The sequence below is a fragment of the Dinoponera quadriceps genome, unplaced genomic scaffold, assembly GCF_001313825.1.
Source record: "Dinoponera quadriceps isolate SergipeBrazil2010 unplaced genomic scaffold, ASM131382v1 scaffold1352, whole genome shotgun sequence".
Classification (NCBI taxonomy): Eukaryota; Metazoa; Arthropoda; class Insecta; order Hymenoptera; family Formicidae; genus Dinoponera; species Dinoponera quadriceps.
In genome coordinates, this window is record NW_014555567.1 from 1563755 (window position 1) to 1586188 (window position 22434).

Consider the following 22434-nt stretch of genomic DNA (forward strand, 5'->3'; position numbering starts at 1 on the left):
AATCGCATTATCGTCGCTCGCCTCCCCCCCCCCTTCCCCTATCGAAAACTCAAACGGGCCGCGCTATCTCGTCGTCGCCTCTCGGCGCGCCTCCTCGCTTCATTAAGAGATACACCTCGGCGCACCGTCCGGCCGCGGGGCGGAATTCTCCGTCGCTTCTCCAGGCGCCGCGTTCTCCAGCAAGCGCCGGTAATGGTATTCTTATTAGCTGTGGCATTATCCCGTCGGTCGAAGCTAATAGGAATCGAATTATGCCGATGGACGCTAATGGAAATTAATGATAATCAAATAACCGATCGTTTACGCCGGTAATTCCGGCGCGCGAACCACCCGCGTAGTTATCACTTCGTCGTCGAGAAGTAAGTGTTTATCGCCAACTCTCCGCTCACTTTTTTTTCTTTCCGCTTTTTCATTTCTTTGTCTCTTCGATCGCTGAACGCGTGAGGAGACGCGCGCCTTTCCGTCACTCGGGTCGCATTTCACGATTTGGAGTTTGCGTCGAAATCGACAGGGAAAGTGTTGGAGAGTACCGGAGGTCTCTCTTTCTATCTTTATGACGTGTCTGGAATATCTGTTATTTGATACACGCGCCGCGGGCGATGCCGCGGCAAATAATTACGGGGCGAGTATTTCATTCGCAACGAAATGTTTTAACGCCGTAGCCTTGAGGAGACCCACGCGAACGAAATGAAGCCGATCGTGCGTAGAATCGTTTCCAAACAGGAAAAGACCAATGAACGAGATCATCTGTGTTTTTTACGACCGACTTAACCGCGAAATGAAATTTTTTTATCGATTACGTTTAACAAACGCGCTCCGCTCCGCGTTTTTACAATGGGCCAGATTGACACAGTCGCGCGATGCCGGACGGTTCCCCTAAATTAACGACACGAGTTTGCCGGCGGATCGATGAACTTTTTCTCGCGGCACGGGAGCACGCGACACGTCAGGAAGTATGGTAGATCGGACGGATAATTGCTAATTAGCCGCTCGGGCCTCTGATTCGGGAAGCGCTATAATTAGGCATCGACGGGCGTGCATCTGTATGTTTTGCAGTCATTAGTTATCCACTTATATGTAGCCGGAGCGTAAGAACGGATGCGGAAGAAAAATTCGCCGCGATTCTCACAGGTTGCACATAAAGAAGAAGAAGCAAACGGTACAGTTTTCGTCGCAGCGGAACGGAAGTTCGGCGGGTACAATCGATCGCGGTGACATCATATTTTCATCACGTAACTCGCGCGTAACGAATGCCACGTGGGATTTCGCGAGGAAAATTCTACACATTGAGCCTCGCGATCGTTGTGCGATAATGTCCGCTGTGCAGTAAGACGTGAGCAGTAAGCTAATTGACCAAATACGGTCGATTTATTTTTGAAAGATTTTTGAAACGAATCCAATTAGCTTGCGTCTTATGCTTCACGCGGAATGGCCGTAAGGCTCAACCTGCAGGAGACACGTCCGTTAACGCACGATCAAAGAGCCCATCAATTCTCATCTTAATTAGCGCGTAACGCGTTTATCGCGACGTTTTTAAAGTAGGTATATCGGGAAGCGGCGCGCGCGCTGCCGAGTCACTTTCGTTCGCGCGAAGCGTGCCGAGGCGATAAATGGTAGCCGATAAATTTACGACGAATTTACCGATAAAAATAAAGCGCGCAAAAAAGAAGAGAAACCCTCTCTCTTTTTCGTTCTCTCCTCTTCTCTCTCGTGCGCGCGCGAAAAATACGCCCGGTAAATCCGCGCACCGTGAAACTGGGCGGCGCGGCGCGGCGGAGCGTTCGGCGAACGATCGACGACCATTCAAAAGCCGCCGTCTGAAAAGTTTTTCCACTCGCGGCTCCGGTAAACACCGCCACGGTTTTTCTTCAACTTTTCAAACACCCGCCCCGCTCCCGTCCCTTTTTCCTCCTCTTCCTCGCGCGCTGGCACACATAACGAACGAGCATCGGGCAATCCCGCGGAATTTATACGGTCGTTACTCGCGACGCTCCCACTATTTTCAACTAACGTTGCCGGTAGTTGGGAGTACTCCGCGCGTCCCGAGAATAACTTGTTCGACTCGTCGCAAAACAGCCGGAGTAATAAAGAGGCGCGTCGTGCGCCGTCGATCTAATTGCCGTCGCGCGCGGCTCGTCGTGAAAACGAGACCGCGCCGAGATTGACTATCGCCCCTTTGTGCGCCGCGCAAAATTGTCCGCCGCCAAATGCCAACGAACGGTTTGCGATATCATTAAACCACCGTACGGAACGATGCCGTGAAAACTGCGGCGAAGAGGGTTTACGTCGTCTACGCGTTATTAAACTGACGAATCGCGGTTACCCGTCTCTCCCTCCCGTGCGAATGATCATTTTTCCCGTCTCATTGTCGCGGGAAAAACGCGGGCTTTTTACATAAATTAATCGCCCGGCTCTCTTTCACGCGAGTCCTCGTGGCCATTATTTTCACGTCGGTTGATCGGACGTCACAATTTCGCGCACGGTGCCCCCTCGGCGCGCGAAGGCGACGAGAGAACCCAGTTAGCGTCGAAATTGTTTCATCACGGGAATAATGTAAAGGGCGATGCGTATGCACGAAGGACAACGCGCCTCGTTGGATTTTTGCGCGGCGCCGGGCTCTGAAAAGCGTTTCTCGCAAATCACGTTGTTTCCTAGCTCGCGCGTCCTCTATACAAAACGTCCCCATACATCTCGCGGAAAGCAGACCTTAAATATTTCCGTACGTACGCTCCTCCATAAAACGGCCGGCACGGAGAAAAAGGATAATCACACGCGCGTATTAGCGCGCCCGCCGGTCCGCGTAGCCGGTTACGCGCGTGTGTGCGCGGCGCTCGCCTTCTCCGAGAGCTATTTTTCGAAACGCGAAACGGGGAAAAAATTACGCCCGGCGAACGTCCGTGTTGCCGCGTTTCCTCTTTTTCGAGCGTACGGTCTCGCAGCGACGAAGGACCGAGAAAGGTCGCGAGAGTTGAAGGGGGAGAGCCAGGGAGGAAAGGCAAGAGAGAGAGAAAAGAATCGCGTGCCCCATGCGTGTACGTGATTCTCTATGCGTCGCGGACCTCGCTTCTATAAGCGTGCACACCGTCGTGAATGTGCACGTCGAGCAAATATTAATAAAACGTAATATCTCGCAAATGAGCTCGCTGCGTGCGCCCCTCACGCTCGCCACTCCGATTGACCCTTAGACGCACCTTTGATTACAGCTGCCGGGGTTCTTGCTTTTCGTTAAATAACTCGCATCGCCAGCGAGGTTTCCGCCACTGAATAACGGCAAGACGAACGATCCGTCCCTCTGCGGCCGATCTTGTTGATTATTAATGAGTTTCGGACGTCTTCCTCCGTTTCGCGAGCACCTTCCTGGGTATTTCTTGCACAGCCTTTTCCGTGTGTGCACGTACTCGCTATACGTGTGGAAAACAGGTGGTACGGGCGCTTTCGACCCCCCGCGGACCGGAGACGAACTCGTTCCCTCCGACGTGCCCCATTGGCTGTTCCCGCAGGACAGTGGCCGGGTCCCACGAAACCTGGGACCGGCCGACGTCCTTCGCAGTCGAACAAATTCACGGATCTTAGTGCACAGCGAGTCGGTATCCAGCGAACGTGCCCGATCGCGATCGACCAAAGTGTGAGAACAATTTTCGCATCGAATAGTGTCTCGGAGAAATTTTTATCGACGCGTTATTCGTCGACGGATCGATTGAAGTGGAGGATATCGGTGTGACGAAAGCGAGGATTTTAATCCGCAACACATTATCCGCGGGGGAAAACGCCAAACCAAAGAAACGCGATAAGAGAGAATCTACGTGCGCGATTGAAAGACCGGCGGAGATATAAATTACGATAACGAGGAGGGGACTTAATCGGAACAACAAACTGACGTAAAAAAAAAATATCATAATCGATCGGACTGAAAGAGATGACAATTTACAAAAATATTGAATTTTTTACGGAATTTTCCCAAGCAAACTGTCCCGCCGCCGGGATTACCTTCGACCGAATAAAATATTGGCTTAACTTCTGTATCGCGGCTGTTTGAACAATTGGCATATCGCATCTCCTCGCGAATCACTCCCGCTACTCTGATTTCAAGAAATTGATCCGCGACCTTCACCGGTCAAGCACTGATAACGCCTGTACAAGCGTTGAAAATGTCCCACTGCACCGTTCTACGGAAAAAAATATTTTTTCTCGACCGTTGAATCAACATTCCAGTATTTTTCATGGAGGTACCAGTCGCTATTCACCGTGACGGCGTGCTCGGTATTCTAATTTCTGATTCCGGACAGCGAACGAGGCGCACATTTTTTATACAGCGCCGTAATTATCATACGCTCGTGTAAGGGAATAATATTTTACAAAAAATATTAGGATTTATGCGAGCTCGATCGGGCGGGCGTCTAACTTTTTATCTCCATGTTAAATAAAGTGCATTCGGCACGGTAGACGTGGAAAAAAATTCATCGACGCGTTATTTTACTTAATGGATCCGTGATTATCGTAATCACAACGTGAAAGATACTCGGACGATCATACTTGTCACGAGATAGCCCGTGGTTACTGGTCTTTCGGCTCGGAAAGCAACATATCGGGCAACACCGACGAAGCTTGCGTACGATTTATACAGAGAAAACAAATTTCCTATAAACGTTTTCGGATAATACAGTTCGAAATAGCTAACTTGAACGTTCTTTCAACGTGTTTGTTCCTGTGTGAAACGAGAGTTGAAAAGCAAAAGTCAACTGAACCGCGTTTAAAAAGTTCACCGACGTTGAAAAGGGCCGGACGATGCGGCGAACAAAAGGCAGGAACTAAATTAACCTCGAATTTCGATGCGGCGTGCCCACGGCGAAACGAACGGCGGTATTCGCTAATTGTAAGTGCGACGGCGCACTCGCGTCTAATAAATCTCATATTTTATCCGTCGTTTCGAGTCTTATCGAATCATAGGTGTGCGGTGGAACGTCAAACCAATCGCGGTTATCGGTCGATGAAATCGTCATGAAGTTCGTTTCGATGTTCGGCGTATTTGCGGTGCCGGCGTGAGGGCGACGCAGAGCAAATTTTATTTCGGGTCTTCGCGATTCGGTGCTTCAGCAGTTGAAAAATTTCGTCGGACCTTCATCCATCGACGCCGTCCGCGATATATTCCGCCGTACGGGAGTCGGCACATTTCCCTAACTTTTCATACCACACACACACATAGCCACACCACAGAGGTACACACACGCGCGCCCCAGCGCACGAAAGATGGGCAAACCGGACTTTGGGAAATAATTCGATTGATCCGTGTTAAAAGTTGCGCTTGTATTTGTTACTTGATGAACGCGCGATAAAACGTCGCGGATTCGCAGATGAGATGTGTTTTGCAAAAATTACACGATTTAATTAAAAATATCGGCGAGGGGGGCGGCTATTTTACGATGACAGTTGAACGGCCCGTTTCTATCGCACAAAATGTGTCGTTTTAACGTTTCACATGTTAATTTCGCATTCTCTTATTCTCATTACTCGAAAACGAAGTCCGATGTAATTACACACGTTTAGCTCCGGGGCCCGCAAAAGTGCCCGTACGATCGGTTTTCTGTCAAGATCGTCCGACATCCGCGGAAACACCTAACTTCTACCGGGCCCCGATATCTTTTTCCATCCGCAAAATGTATTAATAAATTTGCAATCTGATCCAACGAGCTCTTTCTCGGGAAAAAAAGAAACGTAGAAGTGCGCGACGGTATTGTCGTGCGGATTCTGTGTTCGCCTTTATTGCGAATAATTTAAATTGCGCCGTGAAGCGGCCCAATTAATCGCAATCAATCGAAATAAAAACGTAATGAAAATGTGGAGCGTGCGGTTCGTGTTTCTGCGACTCATCTCTCTCGCTCTCCCTCACCCTCTCACGTTCTTCGTCTTTCGCTCGTCTTTTTTTTCGTCGGCAATCGAAAGTGCGATCCACTTTCCATTTCTGATCACGGATAAAGCGAAGGAGCGCCGGGTAATCGCCGGAGGTCATCCGCGCACTTCTCCGACTTTAGATTTCCGCAGGATTTCCGTCGATTACTTTTTTATTCTCCTCTGTAAGTAAAACGGGAAATCCTCTTCTTACGCGATTAAAACGTTAGTTTTACAGCGGAGGGAGCTCAGGTCGCGAAGTCGGGCACAAAGTGAATTACATAATACCCCGTGCCCTGGAAATTACACCGAAACGTAAAGAGGATCCTGTAAAAGAATATCGCGCGAAGGAGCACGTCTCTCACGGCCGAGCTGCGTTCCGCGTGATAGAAATCGAAAGCGCGGCTTTCACGAGCGAGATATATAAATATTCCAGTAATTACTAACAATAAAATCGCGCGGCGCGCGCATACAAACATACATGCACACACACATGGGCGCCGGCTGAAAACGGAAAGTGATCGGGAACAAATGCGAAACTAATAATGTATGTACAACTGGCAGATATTTATTTAAACGTTTAAACGGACCGAGAGAAATGTAAAAGGGCGACGAACCGCACGCGAATTATAACGCCGATGAGAAGGTTAAAGTTCGTAGTTACCAACAAAATAATTACGTTAAACATAATTCTCGGCTATGATTACCCGAAAATGGGCCACTATCGTACGAAATTACGTTCCGTGTCATCGGTTTCGTAATTAACATGGAAAATTCAATCTTCGACGCTCCATTATCACTTAAGTCCGATCTCTTTCCACTTCTTCCCTCGAACGGGGAGCGTCGTGTGTAACGCCATTTTTCATATAACGCGCTTATGAAACGTACGTTTGATCACGGGCCCGAAAAAAGGCTATTATTATCTGATCGCCATTTGATAGCCGTTGAATATTTGTTAACCGATAACACACGTAAGTTGACGCGCTCCGGGATTGTCGGTGAAACTTACGAAAGCAAACGAAAAGAGGGAATTGAAAAATTCATAACGACCGTGCCGCGATTATATTTTATTGCCGCGGTTATTGATATAGTATAAATCCACATAAAACCCAACAATCAAACGGAATTCCGATACATGTAGGACTTGATATTATAAAAACGCATATTTGTTCGACAAAATAGAGATATTTATACGTATTTATAAATATGCATTAAACAAAAAATGACGCGTATTCGATGCAACAGCGAAAACGTACGTTCTCGCTGACGCGCGAGGGAAAGCAAGCCCTCGCAACGAAGTCGAACAATTGACGTGTTTCACGGAAAAGCGAGTTACCGTTCGCGTCTTTTACTTCGCGCCGGATCGCTTTTTAACGCGATAGATAACGGTTGAGATACCATTTTGCCCGGTACGCGCCACGGGTCGTGAAAGGGAGAGACATGTTACGCCTCGAATAAAAATGGAGGAGGGTGCGAGTGCGCATGAATCGATGCTCGAGACGAAAGGAGACCTTGCCCTCGCCGTCGGTTGAAATCACCGAATTTTTATGGCGGCCTTAGCTCACACGGCGCCGTCGCAGCCGTGTGTCCGCGATATTCTTCGCGATAAGGTATTCACCGAAATCGTATTTAGCGGACATTATTACACGTATCGTGCGCATTGTAAAACGGAGGCACTCGAAGATCCTGGCGCGTTCAACGAAGCGAAATTACAATCGTCTCGAGCGAAAAAAACGAACCATCCGTTTTTCAGACGGTCCGTCGGCATTGATATCGTTCTCGCGAACGAACGTTTTTCCGAAATAACGTGAGATACGCGTGCGAAAGCCGGAGAGATATCTTCACGCAGAAATACCCTCTCTCGTGCGACGTTTATTCATAGATTTCTAGATTAATGCGCGAAATAACGCCGCGGTCGTGGATTCGGTTGATTAACAAAAAAGGGCCGCGGAACTTAATAAACAACACGGAATAAGAAGGTGAAATGCGTTTTCGTAATTTCGCGAACGCAACGAACGGTTCGCCTTCCGTCGGACATTTTACCGACGTAAAAATGGAGGCGCGCGCGCGCGTACGGCTCGCGGAAATATCTTCGTCATACTGCCGCTTGAATAATAACTTGCGGTGAAAAACTTCTACATTCCGGATGATATTAACGTGTACTTTATAATGCGTCTTCGTTAACGAATGCATTTTCGGCCGGAGAAATTTATCATGCCGTACGACTGATCTTCTCGTCGCGCGTCACATCTTCAAACATCGACTGTTTGACTTTCTTTGTACGACTGTTGACTTTTCTTCCACTATCCTGCAAAATCACTGTTGAATTTTACTCGAATTAAGAAGATTTTCCGAAATATCTTATCGCCGTGTGTAAAAATTAACGAATAAAAGCAAACCTTCTACATGACGCTTGAATATAACATTAATATTAATCTGTTTCATTGTGAACATACATTACACCTCAAGTATGTTGCAACTATGTCATACTTCAACGAAATATCAATGAAGAGTGCAGATATTACAAGTAGATACAAGTTTGAATAAGATATGAGGACGAAGTGAGTTGCTCTCATCGCTCTCTTACGCAAAAATATCTGATAAAAGATTGATTGAAGGTAACGAAAATTGCTGTATAATGCTGTATAATCGTAATTATTTCAGAATGCGTGGAAAATTGTGACATTTAAAAAAAAAACAGCACGTTGCAATCATTTAACCCGATACATTCCTGTGCCGACGGCACCCGCAAGGCGGCAATATCGTAACATGAAAAATCACTCTAACTTTTCTGTATTTTGTGAAAAATCTATTTTGCACTACCTATTTGAGCTGCATACAGTCCATAGAAATAAGTTTCATCAATTATTTCTACGTTAGATTTTTCGGTTTCTCTTGGCCGTGATGGCGAAACCAAGCCGACCCGATGGCTTGCCGTCGGATTGCGCGAAGCAAGTTTCTAGTCAATTTTAAACGCTGCTTATAGTAAAATTTGATAAAATAATAATTTTTCTAGCAGTTTAATACTAATTGGTACTTTCATACTGTACATGAACTCACCAGAATTTAGGATAGTAAGTAAATAGTTGCAGCAAACGCTGATCTAGTTATTATCCGTCTGTTTCGTTAAGAAATATCAATCTGTTGAAGAGCATTACTTAAGAAAAGTCATCCTTGATGTTTCTAATGAACGTAATATAACGAAAAATGTTATTTTCTAAATTTCACAATGCTTTTCTGTTTAAAACAAACAAGATTCCTCTCAAAACCGCGATGTGGCTTCTTCTCGATCTCAGAAAACGATTTTAAACAAATCGCAGAATGTTAATAAGCACATATGCTGTTACACGAGACATTCACTATTGAAAACAATATTGAAATTTCCAAATTGAATAAATTCAACGACGTAAATTATAAATAAAACGCGAAAAGTACGCGCGCAACGAATGATGCAACACGTTCACGGCGGACATTTATTCATCTTACGATAATTCCTCGTGAATTTTGTCGTCAAAAATGCACGCGTTGTCAACAATGTATAGACGGGCAATCCACGGTCTAGTGAGATATCGGCAATTATTTAAGCAGACGACGTCAAGTCACGAGACGGAGGGGCATAATGAATTGTTGATCACACTGGTATCTCGGAGGTTTTTCCTCGGAAGCACGCGAGGCGGGATGTGTTAACCAGCCGAGCCGTCGGCGGCGGTTGACAGATTTTTGCTTATTAACCGCCCATCGCAGGCGCGAGTATTGAATTTCATTTATTTTTTATACCGCGCCGGCTGTCAATAGCTTCCTCTTCCAATTTTTCTACCGTTTGATTAATCTGCCTGGCTGCACACGCACGCGTCGTCCGTCTATCCGGTTTCGCACAGAGAAATTTGGGGAAATTTATCTCTGCTAACCCTCGAGATGTTTAGTCATCCTGGCGTGAGTAAATACACAACAACAGCGCGACGAAAGCGCCACGTAAGTCCACACGAGGTGGAGACACGTAGAATTCGCATCGGCAATGTAATAACGATCGCCTCGGCATTGTTTATGTATATATAGCAACGGGATATCTGTTTACGAAACATTTTATTTTATCGTAAAACTATTGGTTTGAAAAAAAAAAAGGGAAAGAGAGAGCGTATTGACAGTGCGGAAACAAATTTGCAATTTTGACGAAAAATAGATCTCCACGGGATCAAAAGTGCTCGATCGGATGTATAATTCGGCTTCTAATGATCGATGACACGAGATTCGCGTGCATTCGGTCCGCGAGATATGATCACGTCGACATGGTTTTTGCGAATGAAAATCTCGCGTTTTCATTTTAAGGAATTCCTCGAAGTGTGTACGTTATCATGGTACTCGTCGAAATTAATTAATCGCGATTTAGTCGTCGGCGAAGTGGAGATTCTCCGCTTGTAAGGAAATACATTGGCGCGATCGAGAAAATTTCGATTCACGAAGGCTAAACGTTTCGAAGGTAATGCGCAAACGGTGGAAAAACAATGCGAGCAAATAAATACGGTGGAAAATATTGAGTTTTCCGTGGAATTTATGTTTACATCAATTCAAGATTGCGCGGACATCGATACGACGAACTTCGCGGTGCATACAACGACGACGACGACAACGCGCGCTCGCTCGCTCGCTCCGGCCATTTGATATCAAGTGAGAGTGGTGCCGGAAATAGTAGAGATCGATGAACGACACAGGGTCAACTTAAATACAGCTGCTTCGCTAATAATCGGTAATCGATGTTCATTAAATTATTTCTGTAAAATCCACATGCGGTAAAATGCGCATTAACGCGTCGGCGTTTATAATGACGACCGCGAAAAATTTTTCATTAACCCACGCACACAAGGTTTGTGTATATGTGTGTACGTGTGTGTGGGCGTGCGTGTATGGCCCGCCGGTATATCAATTAAAAGGCCAAAGTGATAAACGCCATTAAAAATGAGAGAAGTCATTTTATCGCTTAATTTTGGCACGAAGTTCCGGGGGCTCATTAAATCGCAATAATAATCCCTTCCGTACGCGATAAGGCACATATGCGTACACAAATTACGACCTTGACGCAAAAGTTAATGAACATATTAGCGATAAAGTATCCGCACCGTATTAAGCGACGCTTGAAATATCGCCGCGCCGTTGCTAATATTTCTTCTTTGCGAATAACCGATTGCAGTCCTCGATAGACCAGCGCGATACGTAGAGAGCTGTTTGTATTATTTCTGCACGATTCCACCCCCGGCCGTTTCTCTCGTGACACCGAAAAATTCTGATATTTAAGATATATCGCGGAAACAAGTTTCGCTCTTACAGATTTTTGATAGCTCGTTGTCGGGAGAAAAAACGAGAGAGAGAGAGAGAGAGAAGGAGTGGAGTAGAGTATATTTCGCTCCGGGGTAAGAAGGGAGGGAAGGAAAGAGAGACGGCGGTTAAATCGTTGAAGCGATCGGCTGCGTAAAAATATCCGATAATGTTACTTTGCCGTGGACCGCAGAACTAGCTCGCGATATGACTGCTCCTATGTAGTCCAACGCGAAATCGTGTCGATCTCTTTCTAAAAAGCCTATTCGCAAACTTTTCATCGGCATTTCGTTTGATCCGTTCAATCTAGCCGCGCTATGTATAATGAAATCCGATTCTCCGTCAAATGAACGAGCACAGCCACGGCAAACTGCACCTGACCGATGCACTACTGGTTGGGAGCGATGCGTTCACGATGTTATGCGTGCGTAGATAAACGGAAACGCGTATCGGTTAGATTTCCTTTCGGCCTCTATTTGTCGAATAACTTATGGAAATTAATGCTCGATCTCCCGCGAGCTGGTGATCGCTCGACGTGTCAAAAGGAAGTGGCCTCTCTCTTGCGCGTATAAAGATTTTTTCCAGCGTACCAAAGTGACGAGATAATGATAAATGATATGAGGCAAAGTGAGCAAGAGACGTGAGAACATGAGAGCGAGTCGAATTCGACTTTGGGTCCATTACAGACAAAAATTAAAGATATATCTGTCGAATAATTACATGTATAGGACTTAATTAATTATAAGTTTAAAGTTACAATTACGCAGTCGCGCTTATGTGAATTATTTTGACGTTATGACAAGAGAAAAAAAGAGGGGAAAAATAATTTTTATCGACGTAAAGATGTAACACAACGCGATTAATGTCTCAATACACGGAGGATACGGAAGAACGCTCGGGATACGCCGACAGAAAAGAAATAAGCACGGGAAAATGGATAATAATCAAAGTTGATACCGCCGCGATAGCATCGATATCGGAATGCAAATTATTGACGTGTGCATTTCGGAAACCTGATTCGCAAACTTTTCCCGGACGTTGCGTTTCATCCAATCGATCTACCCTCGCCGATGTTTAATGAAATACCGATTGGTGTAGGGTGAAAGACCACGGTCTTCCAATGGAATAACGCCGCTTTTTGCCCCCGGTGCGATACGTTGCGTAAAACTTTATCCTTGCCGCGAACGAATTGTCACGTATTAGCGGTAATGAGGTTGATCGCAGTAGCCGATATAAATCCAACTGATCGAGACGAAGCGACTGAATTTCTTCGACTGCGATCATAACGACTGGATCAACCATTTAATATACAGCTATTAAAGTATTGTACAGGGTGTCTGATGCAAGCCGCCCCGTCCGTCATATACTTGTAGTTTAGATCAGTGTGAACAAAAATGTCTCCTACCATTTTGCAAACAGTCTCACCAAATTTTGAGTTATTAATTATTGAAAATGGCTATGTATAAAGGCTTCTACGATTAATAATTCAAAAATCTGCGTAGTTATTTGCAAGATAAAAGACTTTTCAGAATAGCTTAATCTAGACAAATATATGACGGCTGTATTGTACCAAGCGACGAACATCAGTATACACAAGTAAAAAATATTTTCTACTTGTGTTAAAATCGGCCCTTGTTAAAATTTGTGTTAAATCTTTTACATACCCGCGCGTTAATTTAACATATTGTGTTTATGTTACCTCAATATATTTTGTGTTGAGTTGATATTCAACATGTGTAAGTATTAAAATAACATTTGTAAGTTACACGCTTTATACTTTAGTGTCGATTAACACATTATGGATATTATTATTTTGTGTTAATTTTTCACATGATATTTGTTCACATAATTTGTTGCTTTTCCACATATTCATCCTGTATTAAATGAATACAAATATTTGTGTGGATCATTTAGGACATGTGAAATGTATCAAATTTAACGCAAAATTTTTTACTTTGTATTAGACCTTGAACCTCGATCCTTTGAACTTGTTCCTAGATGCAATAGCTATCATATGTGTGTAGATCAGACCATTCTGAACAAAATATTCTTTTACCATCTCGCAAATAACCACGAAAACTTTCGAGCCATCAATTAAAGAAGCCTCTATACATGGGCATTTTCAATAATTAATAATACAAATTTTAGCGTAGTTTGCAAAATGAGAGAGAACCTCTTCATCCACATTTGACCTAAACTACAAGTCTACGGCGAATGAGACAGCTAGCGTCCGATATCCTGTGATAGTAACTCTGAAATAGTGTTTATGTCGTAGCAAAAATTGCAACAAAGACTGCAAAGAAAAATGTCCACGCGGACGGAAATCTCGATCGCGACGATCGCACGCTCCGGCGAATGCGTGACGCACTTTGCCTCAATTGTAGGGACTGTCACGTAGTCTTGAGTGTACACGTGTCTCCTACGTCGTCTCCAGCCGGCATAAATCTCCGCCGGTCCGCTGTAAAGCGAAAAGTCGGCTCCCTCTTAGGCACACACGCGGCTGATTAAAAATTCTTCAAAGACAAAATCCAGCCGAGCGATATCGCCGTTCTCATCAGCGCGATGTCGCTTATCGCCGACGGTCCTAGCGTATATAATGTAATAGACGCAGCCAGGGCGTAGGTAGGTAGGTAACCGCACCGGCGATACGGTCGGCATAATATTTCAAAGTGCCTAACCAAAACGGGCGGGGACAATGGCGGGCAGCCATCTTTCGCGAGGTTCGCATCAACGACGGGCACCCCCGGACTACCACCCTATCAGCGAGGCCGTACAACGCGGAGAAACACGAGGAAAAGAGGGTTGCCGAGGGTTGGCCTGAGGTTGAGGGATCGTTTAGCATTCGTCGTCGTTTTCGTTTCTGTAGGGGGTGCGTTCCTCTGGCTCTATCTGCGACTCGCTTGTACTCGCATCTCGCTCTCCTCCGCTCAACTCCCCCTTCTCCCTCCGCGCCCTCCTCCTCCGGCGCCCATTCGAAAAAGCAAGTCTCCGCAAACAAAGGGCCGCAGCGCGTCCAGGCAGCCCTGGCCTGGATAAGCGGCCGATCGCGCGATTATAAACGGGAGGGCTAATGCTTATTATGCGCCACCGCACGCGCGCGGCTTCAGCATTCGGCGCCCTCCCGATGGCCAACCGGACGCGGCGATATCGAGCGGGCCTCCTCAAGGATTAGGCGGCGGAATACCCTTTTTGTCCGCTTGTCGCTTTCGTTGCTGTAAAGCGCGCGCGCCTGTTTGGAAGTCGGCGAAGAAGCGGCGGGGAGGATCGAAAATCCGCGTGGTCCCCCCTACGCGCGTGCGGTTTTAATACGCGCTCGGGCGCTCCGTTTTCGCACACGTGCTCACCGGAGGAGGAGACCGGAGGAGAGGGACCGACGTACACAAAGGCGGGCGAGAGCGGTATTGCGGTCACCGATTCCTGGCCATCGCGAAATTGCAATAGCCGAAAGTAAAACTCGATTTCTCCGCGTGTCCGACGCTTTGGAATGTAAAGCGTCAGATGAGCAGCATCCGATGAATAATCTACGCACCGATAAGTTATCACGGAGAAACGTAATGCCCGCTAATCGAATCTTCGTGTTCCCCCGCAACGGAGATGAAATGTCGAGATCGAAAATATATTCGACTTGAAAAAGAAATGTTCGTCTCGGAACAGAGGAGAATCGAATAACTGTCGTTCCTACCGTTTCACTTGGACACCCTGTATTTTCGTCTTGCCCCGCCACCGAAAAAGCAAATCCGCGGGTTCGTTACTGAAAACAGAGACGCTCTTTCATAATTGGCCGATTAAATCGCGAAATATAATTATGCGATTGCTTCATGGTGGAAAAACCTCTTGGTAGGAAATCCTGAAGGGCAACAGAACATCCCCGCTATCAAACTCTTCGGCACACCAACGATGTATCGCACCTGGGCTTGGATCGACCCGCGTATGATTGGTGAATTCTGGTTACGAACAATGGCTAGGATTAAATTCAATCCGTTACACGTGCGACGCCCGTTACTGGGTTAGATCGATCCGGAATTTTTCGAAATTGTTTGGCATTAGGTCCTCCCGCGCTTTTCCGAGATTTCGCTCGCAGCGGTAGGGATTTGCCGGGGCTATTTAAAATTTTACGTGGTAATGCTTTCAACTTAGTCGCGCATACCGGCACCGAAATTTACGGAACAGCCTGCCCGCGCTGTACAAAACACAAACAAGGAACGAAAGGAAAAAGGAAATAAATCGGACGCGATTCGGTTTTTAGACGACGTATGACCTTTTTAAATTCGAGGTAATCGCGACGGCCGATATTTGCGCGCGCGTGCTCACGTCCGTGCGTCGATGATGATAAATTTGTGTTAATCCGCACAGGGGGTAATAGCGTGCGTACGGATATAAGAGCAATGCGCGCGCGCGTTGCTTTTTTGCGCTATCCTAAAATTTAAAAACAAAACAAATTAATGTTCCGTAAGAATAATACATTTACTCGGGAAAATGTTTGCATAATTAATGCGGTTATCGCGATGCGCCAGCGCTCGAGACCTCTTTTTCGCTACTTACTATCGTGGAAATATATCCGATGAATAATATCTACGAAGCGGCTACCGTTTTCGAATTAGCTTGAGTTACCAGCAGCCTCCGGCGTTTATTGGATACGTACGATCGCGTAGTATCGCAGTTACAAGTAACAAGCCGATTTCATTTGTTTCGTTACACATGTACACATTAATATGTCTATCAATGAACCGCAAGCGGATAGAAATACCGGAAAATTTATTCCCGATATTATTTCGTGCGTACAATCGAAGTATACGCATTACAAATATTGATTTGGGGTTAACGCAAATTCGCACCGACGCGGAACGGTTTTCATTGGATTCTATATCAATAAATAAATAGAAAATACGCGCGTCGCGACCGGTAATTCTACACGCCTGCGAATTTTCTCGAATCTCAAAAGTTCCCCCATTGATGAATATTTCTTTTTCATCCCGATTAATGTCGGATCGTTAAATGCGCGAAAATAATAATCAGTTACACCCGTGTCAACTCGTCTTGTAAACCGTGACGTTAGGTTACACACGTAAATGCGAAACAATCCGATATCGTCGGCCGAGCAGCATTGTTTAGCGCCGGTGTGAGTGTATGCATGAGGGATTGACTTCATTCGTTTCGGAGTTCATGCACCGTAGTAATGCACTCGCCGATCGATAGCCTAATGAAGACAAAGGTCTCTTCCATGATCTCTCAGAGCTCTCATGTTTCGCGATTCCAGATATCGGAATTACATAATTGTTAACAGTTCACTCAATCATCGGTCAGCTGTGTGAAATACGCGTTACTTCTCTCTCTCTCTCTCTCTCTTACACGTGTATAGTATAATAATATATAACATAAATATATTATTTTTATCTTATATATATATATATATATATGTGCTTGTGAAACAAAATGGAAAGTGCATTTTATGAAATATTGCTATTTTCAACAATACGCAACACACGAGGGACGTTGTTTATACGAGATGGATTCAACGCGAACGAACAGAATTGCTCGCGTATATCGCAAAGTTTTAAGATCGATATCGTTTCAATTCGTACGCGATGCTTAAACGGTTGTTACATAGTTGGCTGAAACTTGGATAATAATTCGCAAAACACGGCAGAAATATCTCCTACCTTTATCGACGCAACTTCTGTCCGACGGCGCATGATTTCTCAACGCTCGCCATTTTGTCAGAGCCGCCGCTGCAAAAAGAGAACACGGAATCCATAAAAATGTTGTTCAGTATATAGGTGCCATCAAAATCAAAGTTACATAAAGGCGCAATATTTTTTAGCTATACGCTCTTTTTAAGCGCAAACAAGAGCGCGATAATTTCATCAATTTCATCAATTATTTACAGAGCTCACATATTGGAAGCAAATTTTTGTTTTCTTTTTTTTTTTTTAACGAACGAGTCTCAAAGAAATCGCGGGAATGAAAATGTAATTCCTCCGCGAATGTGTTTCCTTCCTATAATAATTATGAATAAATTGAGACGCGCATAATAACGCCAAGAATCGAATAAAAGTAACTTCATTCAGTCATTTGCGCGGTACCAAATAGTTTATTTTAAACGTCAGGATTTTAATCAATGTCGCACTTGCAATAACATAGACAAACACTGAACAAGGAAAATGGACGTCCTTTTACACCTCATTTACATTTAAACAACTCTTTAAAATTCGCGTACACGCTGCGCTTGAATTAGAAAGTGAACACATTGTGTCGCAATTATTGTTAAGAGCGTTAAATGCAAATAGAGTATCATTTAACGGCGGTGATGCAGAGAACAGCTGTAAAATTCTTGAAAAATGGTTGATCACCAATTTTCGTCGCGTTTAATCGCGTACTATTTCGAAACAGCGTTATGTCATCGTCCAACAAGTGAGCAGATCTCTCGAACGAAATTTCGTTTGCATTCCTACCGATTATTTATAAAGGTATTACAACATTCCCTCCCGATTAATGCGTATCGACCATTGTGCCGCGGTGTAAATAAAATATCACATACATATCACAGACTAAATTCAGGCTCTGTGTACGGCAGAAACTTAAAATTAAGAACCGTTATATTTACACTGTAAAACACACGTTTCCCCATGTAGAGCGATGTATTTTCATTTCTTCGAACGAGCGACATAACCGCAACAATAAAAATACCTCTTAATGCCGAACAGAGGGGTAATAATATAGAGCTCGCATCGCTAATAACAGGTCGTAAGATCTAATGACGATATTTGTGCAAATTATAAATAATCGCCCCGATTTTAAGAATAATTTACAGTCGGCGGAAAGCCGTATAACGCGGAGCCAACAAGCAGTTGTTATCAATAACATTTCTGCAGAGCCGTAATATCCCGGGAAAGTAATTAGAGTAAATTCAGGGGCTCCTGGCGACCCTTCCAGCCCGCGCAAAATGGCGGCGGGAACCGCCCTTGCGAAAAAAATTAGGCCTCCTTCCGCCGCGCGGTAAAATTTACATGAAAAAAAAAAAGGAACGCCCGGCGGCATTCGGGGAAACGGAGTTTCGACAATGCGGCTATTTTTATGAATAAATCGAAGGTGCTCCGCTGTACGTGGCTAGGAAATGCCCGTAATTTATGTCACTGGAAAATGCACAGAAAGAGTCATAAAAAAATATCTCGCTGCGTAATAAGGCGACGCCAAAGAACGATCAATACCACGGCGTTCATTACGACGCCGTTATTTAATCTACTCCCGCGGTTTGTCCGGGAACGTTCACACCAAGTGTCGGCGATACGAATGCACCGGATTAATATATTATATTTCTAGACGAGCGGTCTCAGAGCGCGCTCGGTTTTCAGATGTCGCGACAACACATACCGATAGAAAATCTCGAAATTACCCGGAAGCGTTACTTCGCGCGTGTTTTGCGAAATTATTATTAGAACGACACGGAAATCGCGCATTCGGATATCAAGCAATGCGTGTTTATGTGCGCGCGATAATGCGACGCGCGTTATTTTAATCAGGATATAGTATAGAAATTTTACGGATATTCGCGTAGATCGACAAATGCGATCGTTATCGTATTGCAGTACCAAATACTTCTCGTGCCTTCGATAAATCTATATAGTGTATCGACTAATGCATCAGCGGTTTTCCGAACTTTTCTACTTTCGCGATGTGTTGAACGTATTTATCGGCGAAAGGTAATAAACCATATACGCCGGCCAAGTGGATATATGTATGTATGTGTGTGTGTGTGTAATTAATTTACAATAAATAAAATTATTCACGAGAATAAATATAGGAAAGCCTCTCCCTCTCTTTCTCTCTCAGGATACTCGATTTAGACAAAAATTCGGAGAGCCAAGTAGAACATACGCGCGATGATCCGTGCGTAAATCGCTATCAATGATTATTCGTACGTTCTCTCTTAATCGTAGCACATGGCGTTAGAAAGTCGCTCACAGCCGGGAGAGCTCTGAGAACCACTGATCCCTATCGATACACGTACGTTGGTGCGCGCGGAAAACCGAGGCCGTACCATCCCGATGAAAAATTCCTCCGCGTCTACGCCGGTCTTTGGCACGGACACATACAGATCGCGAAGAATAAGCGCGTCCTAATTGATTCCCAGAAAATCCAATTCGCGCCTTCATACCCGAGTAGCGGCCGGGTCCCTCATCAAACCGGAGATGACGGAGGAAGGAGGGTATCGCGCGGCGATATTTTTTTCACCCTCGTAAATATTCCCTTCAACCGGGCATATTAGCAAGCGGTACGTTCTTGGCAAGGAGCCGCTGCTACTGACAGGACATTCATATTAGCAAACGACCGCACGCCGTCCGGCTCTCTTTCTCCGTCTCCGCGTCTCCTCCCGTCCGCCCGTCTCCTCTCGCGCGCTCACCGTGGAAACCATACGGACCCTCCCGTCCTCGAGTGAGCCCAAGTGGGCGCCGCTGATTGGTAATCGTTAATTACTCCGAAGCAACTTCCTCTCGAGGAGCTCCTGTTCCGGCGGTTTTTTCTTTTTTTCAAATATACGCGTTCTGCCGGATGGAGGGTCGCACCGGCGCGATAGAAAGTGAGAGACCGAGAAATAAAATCTTCGACGGCGCGACGCGCTCGAGAGACCCGCGGATTTTCAAACTCTCCCCCTCCCCCCCGTTTTCACGCGTCATTGCTCGAAAGTAATTAACTCGACGGTGTGTTTCTGATATGAAATTGCGTGTACTCGCGAGCGATGTAGGAAATTATATAGGGTGAGACAAGGAAACGGGCGATTTTAGAAATCCATTTGCTCCACCATTATTTTAGGGCAAGACTAGGTTAGGTTAATGAATACACGCGCCAACTCGTCGCCGGTATTGTTCTATTTAATTATCATGGGGCAGTGGAGTGGAAACAAAACGTGCTTTAAAATAAAAATCAAATTTCTTAAGTCCATAATGAAATTAAAAAATTGCCCGTTTCTTTACCCGGTATACCATTCCAGTGGTCTTCGTGTTGGAAAATTATAACACGCTCATTTAAAAATCAATAAAAAATTATGAATTACCGTGATGAAATTCAAATTTCCTCTCTCGAATAATTTCTCTACCGTCTCTTTTTTACAAGATCCTATCCACAGGGTGCATCGATAATTTCACGAACAAGTGCTATCGATTGCAGCAAGGTGTTTGAACGGCACGAACGAGACGGAAGAGGCATCCTCCGGCGTAGAAAGAAATGTCGCCTCCGCAACGAAATCGATCGCGACGATCGAGCCCGAGGACAATGGAGAGGCGCGAAATCGCGGCGGCGAGACTACGGAGCGGCTCCGCCGAAGGAGAGGGCGATACGTTCTCCATTATTACTTTCGCGGATGCCGGCCGCGATAAATCATCGCGGTACATTGCTCGATAGAATTCCCCATAATTCCTGAAATATATTCCTGGAGAGGGCCACCGCTAAGGCCATATCGCGCGTACAGCGGCGCGCACCGCCCTCTCCCTCATAAGATCCCGGGGCCGGCGGGACGAGGAGGAGGACATTAAGGGTAACAAATGAGGCCGCGCGCGCGGTCCTCCCGCAGGACTCTCTTCCGACTGAGGTGGCGGGAATGAAAATAAGTGTACCCCGCTTCTCGCCCGGGCGCCTTTTTTCATCATTTCCTCTTCACCCCCTGTGCGCTCGCCTCCTTCGGTTTCTCTCTCTCCCGTGGTAGCCGGGATTCCTGTTTTAAACGACACTCTCCCTCGCCGCGCTTCACCCGGAAAACGCCTTCCGAGATTTACGCGCGCGTACAACCGTGTCCCTCGCTATGGCGCGCAACTTTTAGCAACCGTTAGCGGCGGCATAAGCGGAGGGGTGGCTCGCGATTATCGCCGGTACCAGCCGTTACCGGCCGCTGCTACAACGGTAGCCCGGCCAGGAGCAAATGCGGAAATATTCAGCAGTTACCGGGGATTAAGGAATGCGTTAATTGCGAAATACTGACCACCGTCGACGACTCCGCCGCCGTATACCGCCGTCGCGGCGCCTCTTCGTCGTACAAAACGGAAATGTAACTTCCTCCGTGTTCGCATATTCACATGTTGCGCAACTTCTGCCGCTCGGCTGACATTTTTCCGCATGTTTCTTTTTTTAGCGTAGCGCGCTTTATTAAAACTTTCCATTTATTTTTCAAACGGCGGGATGATGATGCGCCTCGCAAATGAGGAGAGAGAGGCCGTCGCGGACGGTGATGTAAATTAAGATGCCGCGAAAAACAAGCGCGATCCTTAAAGGATCCGCCGTTTCGCGAAAACGCGCGAAAGAACGGCACGACTTCTCTCTGTGTCGAGGACAATATGTCGGATAAAACGCGGGGCCACACGAACGTGTGTCCAGCGGCGAAAAGAACCAGGTCGGACGGTGTGTGCACGCGTGTGTGTACGTGCGCGCGCGCAATGTGCACGGATGAAGTGACGCGATTGACACTACGTCCGAACGACCGAGACGCGCCAATATTGATACGCGGGCGTCCTGGTGGAAGGACGCCACAGGTTGACGCCGAGGCATCGCTCTTTATCGGTCGGAAGATTTGATGAAACGGACACGACGTGATGCGCTGTAACGGGATTTTTTGTCATCCGGTGTACCGATCGTGTTTCTCCGGCACTTTTCACCGCTGCTGCGCGCTGAAAAACTGCGCGAATTATTATTTTAAGAAATCACGGCCGAGCACTCGATCCGAAATCGCGATTTCTCAAATGTCTCTTCGGTTTTTGCGAAAATCTCGATCGATAGAAATCCTCACGTTTCATAAATATCGCTTTCCCTCCCATTTCCAGTTCAGATGTTCGTTTCGCGGATAAATTTCGACATTTTATCGCTATCGTTCGCATCAACAATTAATAATTTGTAATTATTCGCACGGTTAACGAGGAGGAATCTTTTGTATCGTTAAAAAAATAAAAACAGTCCGTTCGCGAAAAGCATGTAACCCGTGTTGGAAAAATTGCAAAACGAACAATACGAAGGGAACGAAAGTGGGACAGTTGGGTGAAATCGCGAGTTTTTAGAAAAAAACGTTAAAATACACACTAACGAATGAATGGAGTGCAACGACGCCGATACCTCAAGAGCAGAGACGTCCTACTTCGATACATCCCGTAACCCCGTTATACGCTGATCGATCAAACGCAAGGTACGCGGCTCAAAGACAAAGCGCGCGCCGAAGGAAGGAGGGGCGGAACTTCGGACAATCAATTGAACGCATTG

The 22434-nt window shown here is 45.9% G+C and overlaps 1 protein-coding gene and 1 long non-coding RNA gene across 2 annotated transcripts in view; one reads left to right on the forward strand and one right to left on the reverse strand.

Moving 5' to 3' along the window:
• LOC106744699 overlaps positions 1 to 22434 on the forward strand; it is a 185799-nt gene that overhangs the window by 110321 nt on the left and 53044 nt on the right. The gene's annotated exons all lie outside the window — the stretch shown is intronic.
• The window catches only part of LOC106744696, a 171482-nt gene that overhangs the window by 55033 nt on the left and 94015 nt on the right, over positions 1 to 22434 (reverse strand). Inside the window, exon 3 of the mRNA XM_014619655.1 lies at positions 16857 to 16925. Coding sequence (XP_014475141.1) covers positions 16857 to 16925 — 69 coding nt within the window. The remainder of the gene's footprint in view (positions 1 to 16856; positions 16926 to 22434) is intronic.